This window comes from Triticum dicoccoides, chromosome 2B, assembly GCF_002162155.2.
Source record: "Triticum dicoccoides isolate Atlit2015 ecotype Zavitan chromosome 2B, WEW_v2.0, whole genome shotgun sequence".
Classification (NCBI taxonomy): domain Eukaryota; kingdom Viridiplantae; phylum Streptophyta; class Magnoliopsida; order Poales; family Poaceae; genus Triticum; species Triticum dicoccoides.
In genome coordinates, this window is record NC_041383.1 from 190,628,848 (window position 1) to 190,639,182 (window position 10,335).

The window sequence follows — 10,335 nt, forward strand, 5'->3', positions numbered from 1 at the left end:
GAGGAGAGAGGAGGCCGGCTGGCCACGTGGCGCTGCGGCAATGGAGGAGAATGGCGGCGGGGTGATGTGTCGCGTTGTGATTGGTCGGGGTGAGGTGGCGGCTGGCGGGTGGACGCGTCCGGCGCGGAGGCGGACATGTCCGGCGGCGGGGAGGAGTTTGGCTAGGGTTTGGACTGCGGGAATTTCGGGGGAGGCCACATATTTATAGGTAGAGGGAGCTATGAGTGTCCAAATGCGGAGCGGTTTTCGGCCACGCGATTGTGATCGAACAACCGAGAGCATGGAGGGGAGTTTGCTGGGTTTTGGGCCACTTTGGAGGGATGTTGGGCTGCAAGACGAAAGGGGCTTTCGGGCTAACTCGGTTAACCATTGGAGCATCAAATGACCTCCAAATGGCACGAAACTTGACAGGCGGTCTACCGGTGCTATAGCAAGGCCGCTTGGCAAGACTCGGTCCATTCCGAGAACGTTTAACACCCGCTTACAACAAGAGGCAAAAAGGGAACTCTGGAGGGCATAGGAGTGCCGGATTGCAAAACGGACAACGGGGAAAATGCTCGAATGCATGAGACGAACACGTATGCTAAATGAAATGCACATGATGGCATGATAAAATGTAACACGCAAGCAAATGACATGGCAACTACGGCGAATAACTGGCAGACACCTGGCGCAACGAAACCGGGGCGTTACAAGGCTGCCCTAGGGCGAGCCCCAAGGGGGCCAGCGGCCATCCTGGCTGCCTGCCTAGGCGTGCCCCCTTCCTTCTTTAGTGTGTGAGGGAAAGGAAAGGGGGTCGGCTGCCCTAGGGCGCCCCCTTCCCTTTCTCCCTTGCGTGGGGAAAGGCGGGAGGGGGCCAGCCCCTCCCTTTCCTTTACAAGGCCGGCGGACAGGTTGGGGGCGCACCAACCCCTTGTGGACTGGTGTGCTCCCCTCCCTTTGGCCCGTTAGGCCCAGTAACTTCCCGTGGCCTCCTGGAACCCCTTTCGGTGACCCGATAAATACCCGATGCATTTCGAAACATTTCTGGAGACCAAATAGTATCGCCATATATATCAATCTTTACCTCTGGACCATTTCGGAGATCCTCGTCATGTACATGATCTCATTCGGGACTCTGAACAACATTCAGTCACCAATTCACATAACTCATATAATACTATATCGTCAACGAACGTTAAGCGTGCGGACCCTACGGGTTCGAGAATGATGTAGACATGACCGAGACGCTTCTCCGATCAATAACCAATAGCGGGACCTGGATGCCCATATTGGTTCCCACATATTCTATGAAGATCTTTATCAATCGAACCTTTATGACAACATACGTAGTTCCCTTTGTCTGTCGGTATTATACTTGCCTGAGATTCGATCGTCGGTATCTCCATACCTAGTTCAATCTCGTTACCCGCAAGTCTCTTTACTCGTTCCGTAATACATCATCTCGTAACTAACTCCTTAGTCACTTTGCTTGCAAGCTTCTTGTGATGCTGCATTACCGAGAGGGCCTAGAGATACTTCTCCGATACATGGAGTGACAAATCCCAATCTCGATCCATGCCAACTCAACAGACACCTTCGGAGATACCTATAGAGCATCTTTATGGTCACCAGTTATGTTGTGATGTTTCATAGCACACAAGCTATTCCTCTGGTATTCGGGAGTTGCATGATCTCATGGTCGAAGGAATATGTATTTGACATTAGTAGCAATAAACTAAACGATCATATGCTAAGCTAATGGATGGGTCTTGTCCATCACATCATTCTCCTAATGATGTGATCCCGTTATCAAGTGACAACACATGTCCATCGTCAGGAAACCTTAACCATCTTTTGACCAATGAGCTAGTCTAGTAGAGGCATACTAGGGACTTGGTATTTGCTTATGTATTCACACATGTATTTAAGTTTCCAATCAATACAATTCTAGCATGAATAATAAACATTTATTATAATTAAGAACTATAATAATAACCACTTTATTATTGCCCCTAGGGCATATTTTCAACAGTCCTATGGGTCTTCTAGCGCCAAGACGGTGTCCTGCTTGATGCCGACTCTCACTGATCTAGCCTGTTGATGAGTTCCGGAAAGCTCCGCCAGAGATCTTCATTGGGTGCCTGGCGCCTGTAAATTGTTGGATCGGATGGGATTCGGTCGTGTGTGCCCCTATTTCAGCCTGTGTGGCTTCAGGAGGGCGTGACGCGAAGCTTCGTTGACTGTTGATATTATGGGACATGTCGGTATATCGATTTTCATGGTGAAGACAGTGGCGTAGAATGGCATGGTGGCGGAGGTCTAAGGCCTAGTAATGGCGGATCAAGCTTTCGAGGCAATGAGGACTTTGCTTGGTGGTTTGTGACTCGTAGTAGGGGCATCGGCAAGTGGGGGCGGCGGCACAGTAGGAGTACAGAGTCTTAACTTTCAGGGTGAAAACCCAAGGTCTAGCCTTAGTTGGTTGTGCCTGACAGTGATCTTGTTGAAGACATTGTTTTGAGAGCGCGGATTTTCTTCAAGGTGAAAACCAAAGATCTATGATCGGGCGACGACGGCGTTTGTGCACCGTTTCCTTCCTGAAGGCGTCACTTTTGGAGAATTTGGACTTCGGGTGTTTGTCTTGGTGGTCGTTAGTACTGCCGTTACAAGGAATTGATCACTCTAGCAGGATCTTTTTTCTTTTTCTTCTTCGTTTTGAGTTTGGGTTGTGTGCATCCGTACTGTCTTTAGGACATTGCGTTGTTGCAAAGGCGGAGTGTAATTGGTATGTTCGTGATACTAATATATATATATTTTAAAAAGTGCCGGCTTCCTCCTCCACAGTCCACGTGCTCTTCTAGGTCGTGACACTGTGTCAAGTATAGATTACATTACACGAAGCTACAGCTACAGACACGTGCATGCTACTACCATACAAAGAAGAAAGCTGACGCATCTCATTCCCTGCTGGTATAAAATAACACCAAGCCCATGGATTCCGGGGTGCATGAACCACCGAAACTGTTGACAAGCACGCAGCACGCAAGCCCATGAATTCCAGGCACATAAACCACCGAAACTGTCGACGAACATGCAGCACGCAGGTTTATATCTATCTACAGGGATCAGATCACCTTCCCATGTTTGAAAACAATCGGCATGTGGTGAAATGAACCTGAAAGAGTAGCCCATACGCCAAGAGAGTATAGCAGCAAGAAACAGAGGCCCATTGCCCCTGTTTTCAGAATAATTAAATATCACCAATCTCCTTTCCTGATCGCTGCTGCCGACGCACACGAGTTGAGAATCTGTTAGCATCACACTGTCCTGAACCGTGTCAAATAGCAGAAGTTGCACGTCCATTGTTTGGTGCGAGCTCAGTAGGTTCCGGGGGACCATTGCTGGATCAGCGGCTCAGTTGTCCATGTCAAGGGAGTCCTCAGACCTCTCCCAATGCAAAGGTGCTTAGATGAGGTGCTAAGTGCATTAAATACCTTAGCAACTCAAGTCCCCAATGCATAGATGCTTACTTTGTTGTTGCTAAGCACACTTTATTTAATGAGTTAGCACCTAAAGTATTTCATGCATTGGCCAAATTGTTTCATTTAAGTGATTTGCCTAGGTTCTCGCGCTTGGCATTGGTTCTTTCTGAGGTCATCAAAATACTCTCTCCCTTCCTTAAATGTTGTGCCATGTCATTTTTTTGCTTATGTGACATGCTTAGCACCTGTTCATGGTGAAGCACTGGAAAGGGCCTCATATGTTCGTTTCCCCAATTTCACCATGTGTTCGCGCCTAGATTATTGGACCCGAGGCGAGGGTCCATTGGTACCACCAAGAACATTTCCCATCCTATCCTAGAAACAAGGGCAAGACGTTTCGTGGACCAGGGGGGCTCTGCACAGATTTGTTAACACTAGTTGATCAACTTGCGCCCGGGACATGATCAGGTAGCACATGGCTCCACCTTTTGGTTGCCTTTCCCTCGGTCTGCCCTCAAAGCACAAGCCAAAGCCATTCCACGCGCGTTTCGCGGCCAAAACGAGTAGTCCACAAGCTAAGTGCATGGTCCTTACGGTTCACTCTTCTGTTTGTAGTTTATTATATGCAACAGGTCGAATGCTCTCTTGGTGTTTCCGGTCAAGAAAATATTGTTGTTTTTTTCACACAAAAATGCTTCCTGAGCTTTCGTCTCTCATTTTCCATGCCAACTGAGCTTTCCTCTGACCAGCCCAATATTCTTCCAAACAGTGCTATCAGGAGACATGCCACAAGACTAACCAGCACAACGTTTTGACAAAGCCAAGGCATAATATTCCCACATAACATAAGGAAAGCAAATTCAAAAGGTTGAAGAAGGGGAGGCAGGAAGCTGCGAGGATGTGCACTGCATCATCATCATCACCATCATCCCTCTGCGCTGCGGTCTTATATTAGCAAGCACACAAACATAAAATGCAAACAAGTTGAGGGAGAAAGGCAGCAAGTTGCGCCGACGTGGGGCCCGCCCTTTGCAACTTCCAAACAACTTCCTGTGGTTTTGTCACGCATCTTTCCTTGCTTTGCTTTAGCTGTCAACCAGGACCCTATCACCTCCCAATTCTCGCATGTGCTCCTGCCTTTTGGTTAAAGAATTAGGCAGGAGGGGGGTGACAAGTCTTGCCTTGTGCATCCATCTTCCTCTCACACCCTATCCTCAGCTGGACAACGCCATCCAACCTACCGGGATCTGCCTGACCCTCACTCCCGTGTTGCTCTGTATTTGCATGATTGGTTATACAACTATAGACGAAAGCAACTTTACAATAGACCAAAATAGATCATTGCTTGTGTTTGTAGAGAATTAGATACCCTGTCACTTGTTGACTACATGCGAAATTTGTTTCCGTAGTTATAATATTAGTCCATGGGAAATCATTATCCATGGCCTCGACAAAACTCCCTGCCACGAACAAACGGAACAAGAATTCATACAGATCTGACAACCGAATCATGTAAACATAAGAGCCATATGGGAATACAAACATAATATGAATCCATTACAATCACTTGCTTTTACAAATCAAGGATAAAACTCAATGACAATACGGAATGATCAGAGTTTACATATAGGATACAAATATGTTTCTTTGCACTAACTTTTTTTCCTTAGCATGGCCAACTCAATATCACCATGTGTTAACATGCCAAAACTTCTCTCGGGCTTCGGGCACCGGTCATCATCATTTGCTACTTCTCTTTACATCGGAACTATGGAGGCGAATAACACAGAACCATAACCTAAACAAAACGCTAGGACAAAGCACATTTCAGATGTTTCTGGTAAGGGCATAAGGCTCCTGTCATGCCGCCTTATTGGTTTGGCTTCAGGGCGGCATTCGGCCCCAGTCCAAGCCATGGCTGGTTCTCAAACTCCTTCTTGACTGGTGTTGCATCAGAAGGAGAAGCTTGATATGGTGCCTTTGCATGCAGACTGTACGAAAACAAAAACACAAGTTAGATCCATATACTTCGATGGTAAGAAAAGATGATCATGAGTTCATGACAGCAAAAGCAACTTACCGATCCTTTCTCTTCTCAAGGAATCGGTGAAGTGACGCCTTTCTAGCAATTGGCAGATCTACAAGACAGAAAAGATTTTGTCAATAATCAGCACAATAAGAACAAGCGACGTACATGTCAAACAACACAATGGATATGTACAACAAATCACCGGGCAATTACCAGAAGCATTCGGACGAGCAGACTTAGGAGCAACAACCGGATCACTAGGCAAACTACTTGCCGGGGCCAGCACGGCCGTCTGGACCTTGGCGGTGTCTGCAGCAGTTGTGGTCGCAGAGACGTTCTGAGCAACCGGGCTGCCCTTGCCAGCCAACTGCATCAGGCCCTTGGCCTTGTCGGCTGGGAAATCGTTGAACACGAGCACCTTCCCACCATAGAAGATGGTCAGCTGGCTCTTGTCTTCCTCCCTGAAATTTATTTGCACACAACAAATAAGTACACCTGCAGACTACTCTTCAGTTTTGCCAAACGATCTATGGGAAACCATATTTTTGATTCATGTACAAACAAACTCAGCTCGATCAGTTGTGTTGTATCGGTAAGGATACGGTTTAAGGTCGATTAGCTACGCTTTGGAGCATTAGCAAACCTAGTACTATTATCACTCAGAGCATGGATGCTTGATTGCTCCATCCCAAGAAGAAATCATCTCAACCCAGGGAGCAGTTGGTTGCAAATATAAAAATCGGTTAATTGCAATCACTCTCAACTAGATTTCAGGCCTTGCAAAATCCAGTACCATTCAGGTAAACTGAATAGATAGAAAGGTCGTAGCGTAGGCTCGACATCTGACTTTTATCTGTATGGATTCTGACTTGCACTAGCGCACAAGGCTAAAAATGGAGTAGGGGAAAGTGGTGTGGTCCAATACCTAGTAGCGTCAGGGGCGGCGGCGTCCTGCAGGCCGGCGCTCTGCGGGAAGAGCTCCATGGTCTCCTTCTTCCTGCCGGCCTCCTCGCCCTCCGCCCCAGGCAAAGGGCTCTTGGTGTCCGCCGTCCTGTGAGCCTCGGCCTCACCTGAAACCCAATCAAAGCCTCAGATCAGAGAGCTGGTTTTCTCAATTCACTCGACCAGCCACCAAATTCCAGACCATATCGACGCGACGAGGACCTTCGTCCCCCAAAACCGGAAAACAAACTCAGATCTCACGCGAAATCCCCCCAGAGGACAAGAACTTTGTTCGCACGAACCGGAACGCAACCTCCCCCAACTAACCAAAAAAATAAATAAAGAGCGAACAGCTCTGGTGAAGCGCCCAAATCCCGAAACATCCCCGCTCACCCTTGTTGATTCCGAGGCCGAGCTCGGCCGCGGCGGCGCCGTTCTGGCGGACGTAGCGGCTGAGCAGGCTGCAGGCCATGGCGAAGCTGGTCGCCCTCTCCCCCTGCCTCGCGGAAGCCGCCATCTCCGGTCTCTCTCTCAGCTCCACCTCCGAACCTCCTCCCCTTCCTCCAAACAAACCTTAATAGCGCAGACGGAATCGGAATCGGCCGAGCTCGCTCGTGGTGCTAGTCTCGCGGCGGTGGTGGTTGGCTCGCCTTCCTCGTGCTGTCTGTCGTGCGGTGCGGGATGGTAGTGTGCCGTGTGCGTACGCGTCGTGCGCGTTTATAAGGGAGGACGCGGTTTCTGGCTTGGCAAACTGAAATCTCGCCCCCGCGGTGGAAAACGGATTAATTTAGTGCGAGCGTGGGTGCCATTTCGATGGTTGGATTAGTTTAGCGCATTTATTAAGCGGGGCGAGGGCCGGGGCGGAGGGACCGCGATGATTGCGAGAAATTTCGCACGTGGTTCGTGTGGAGGAGGAGGAGGGGGAGGTGGGGCTTTCACGGCCGGCCCCTTTCGAAATTCTCTTTCCTTCTTTCTCTCTCTTGCTTGGTTGGGTTGATTTTTTCAACCACGGGCGGGGGCCCGCCTTCCCCATGTGCGCGTGCTTAACCACCGCGCGAATGCGATCGTGGCTGTGGCCCTGTGGTACTGTGGTGCAGCACGAGCGCCTGGTGCTTGCCTGTTTGGTCAGATCCGGGTTTTGACCTCACACTGCCCCATCACTGTTCCCTCGTGACTCCTACTACCGTACCATTCCTCCCAATCTTGCTCTCCCTCGAATATCTCTTGCGCTGTGAAATAGGTTAGACTGGTACTGTACTACGACTACCATGCATAACTTCGTAAAACTTCGTAGGTGCATCTCTGGCAGATACGTAAAACCGCGACCCGCATAAGGCGTTTACAGTTCGACGAAAAACTATTTTGCGGGTCAAAATCGTGCAAGGCAGAGTAGAACCCGTATATGAAACTGCATAATTTGAAAAAGTTCTTCGCGGGGGAAATTGCAACCACACTAGTTCATCACATACTACATGATCATTCATAGTTCATCATCACATACTACATTATCATACATACTACATTCTACCTCTACTACTAGAGGGGGGTGGGGGATCTCACGGCGGCGAGGCCGAGGTCGATATACCAAAATGGACGAGCTCGCGGCCGAGGACGACACGGTGGAGGAGCTTAGTCCTCGTCGGAACTGACGAAATCGATGAACTTCTCCCTCTGCTCCTCGCGGATGCGCCACCACTTGTCTTCCTTGTCCTTCGCGGCGAGGTTGGCTGCGACCGCATGCTTGAACATGAGGTCTTCGAGCTCATCGTCGTGGCGGCGGCGCTCCGCCTCCTCGCGCAAGCTCCGTTCGGCAATGAAGGTCGCGACCACGTCGAAATTGGCCACGAAATCTTCGGGCCCGACGACGCCTCGGCGCGCGATCTCCTTCGGCTCCTACTTGAAGGCTACGACCTCAATCTCCTCCGGCTCCTCCGACCATTCCCTCTTCACGGGGAGAAGCCCCGCGCCGGGAGAGGAAGAGCTCGCGGTGTGGGAAGATCTCGCGGCGGAGGATGAGCCCGCAACCGAGGAGGGCGTACGCCCGTGCCGACGGTCGTACTCCTCCGTCTCGCGAAGGAGGAGGCTCGGCAGCGGCTCGAGGCCCTTGTTCGTCCACTTCCTCGCCGCGCGCTTCCTCGCGCCATCTAAGCGGACACGCCGCTCGCGCTCGGGGTCGATGCCTCCACCGGAGCTGCCACCCGAGCTACGGCCGGAGCTCCACATGCGGCCCCACATGGCGGCTGGAGACGGAAGGGGGCTCATCGGCGGCGAGAAATGTGAGGGGGGAGGGGTGGGGAATTGCGGCGAGACGTGGCGGCGGGAGTATAGGGTTTCGACCCGTATCTGCCCCACGAACCCGTAGATATACTGCTTCAGGGGGCGGTTTGCAGGCCGTGGTAAAAATAGTTACGGACCGGGCGAGTATACGGGCTCTGTTCTGGTCAGAAAATTGGTCCGGGTCTGTATACTCGCCGGAATTTTGCGGGTTTGCGACTTATACGGGGTCTGCTAGAGTTGCTCTAACATATCTGTTTGTGGTATCAGGGCATGTACAATGGTTGATAAAGTCGTCTTATCTTAATTCTTACATGTAATTTAGAGATGACAAAAAAACATGTCTACAATGGGTCATCTCTTAGCCTTATCTTCAATAACTAGTTATTCCTAAAAACATGGTGAGACATATTGTGCGAAGAGATCATCTCTTGTCTTCTCTTAATTAAGAGAAGACAAGCCTTCTCTTATGATTTCTCTCTCCTCCACCTCATCATTTATCCTACGTGGCATTGCTAAGATAGAACCATTGTACATGCCTTCATATCATGCAAGTCTCTCATTTTGATTCAAGGCGCCTTATGTTACCTCTCATCATCAACTATTTGTCATATAAACAAATTTTATGTTACTAGTTAAGTTACACTAGTAGAAAACGGAGCTTTATTATCGGTTCGTAAGGGCCTTTAGTGCCGGTTCTGCAACCGGCACTAAAGAGTGAAGACTAAAACCCCCCTTTAGTACTGATTCGGCACGAACCGCCACTAAAGGCCCATCACGTGGCGTGAGCTCGCGCCGTGGTATGCGGGACCTTTAGTATCGGTTGGTAACACCAACCGGTACTAAAGTTTTTTTTTTGAATTTTGGAAAAAATGTTTTTTTATTTTTAATATTCTGAATTATTTGATGATTTAGTCTATAATCACCCTCTTAACTGCTCAAGTGTGGACCACTCATTCTAAATCGTCTAACTCTCTGGCCGGTCACCCATCCTCTCAATACCCTAGCCTGAGCACGCTTAATTTCGAAGTTCTATTCCCCCTACTTTTCAAGTCTGCACTTTTGTTTTCCTGACAAATGTAAGCTGTCAATCCTATTAACCCTCACGAGTTTAGCTTGAGCATTAGGTCACGTGTTTCACCGTTTGAGTTTGAAACTATTATTCTAAAAAACAATAATTATTTATTAACACTAATATTTCTTGCATAAGTAGTTTGACCATAGTTTGACCAGATTTGACAAAAATTCAAAAAACTGAAATAATTATTTAGTAACACTAATATTCTTGAATAATTATTTAGTATCACTAACATTTCTTGAATAAGTAGTTTGACCACAGTTTGACCAAAATTCAAAAAAGCTTAAATTTGAGCATTTTTTTCTTTTAGAATTTGAGGATTCTAAAAAATTGCAAACAGGCCGTAGGCGGTCAAATTGGATGCGGATTTTCGTGCTGAACATTTTGATATATTATATGTTTTTTCCGACATTGTATGCAAAAGTTATAGCCGTTTTACTTTTTCATAACATTTTTTTGCAAAACATGTCCAAATTTAAGTTTTTTAATTTTCCTAACTAGTAGATTTAGTAATATAACTACATCTCGAAGAATTTTATTTTTTGAATTTT

At 48.2% G+C, this 10,335-nt stretch overlaps 1 protein-coding gene across 1 annotated transcript; it reads right to left on the reverse strand.

The window, feature by feature from the left end:
* Positions 1-4,972: 4,972 nt before the first annotated feature.
* LOC119362989 (protein TIFY 10b-like) lies at positions 4,973-7,204 on the reverse strand. The gene is made up of 5 exons (XM_037628279.1): positions 6,826-7,204; positions 6,416-6,560; positions 5,704-5,951; positions 5,542-5,599; positions 4,973-5,452 (listed from the first exon to the last, which is right to left on the reverse strand). The coding sequence occupies exons 1-5, from the start codon at positions 6,947-6,949 to the stop codon at positions 5,332-5,334; spliced, it is 696 nt and encodes a 231-aa protein (XP_037484176.1). The 5' UTR covers positions 6,950-7,204; the 3' UTR covers positions 4,973-5,331.
* Between the last annotated feature and the right edge of the window lie 3,131 nt (positions 7,205-10,335).

What these genes read in the sequence shown, in the direction of transcription:
- LOC119362989 (XM_037628279.1), bottom strand. Translation starts at nt 6,949, where the DNA reads ATGGCGGCTTCCGCGAGGCAGGGGGAGAGGGCGACCAGCTTCGCCATG. An exon ending in CGGCCTCGGAATCAACAAGG is followed by an intron (nt 6,561 to 6,825) that starts GTGAGCGGGGAT and finishes ATTGGGTTTCAG; the next exon opens with GTGAGGCCGAGGCTCACAGG. An exon ending in GCCGCCCCTGACGCTACTAG is followed by an intron (nt 5,952 to 6,415) that starts GTATTGGACCAC and finishes AATAAATTTCAG; the next exon opens with GGAGGAAGACAAGAGCCAGC.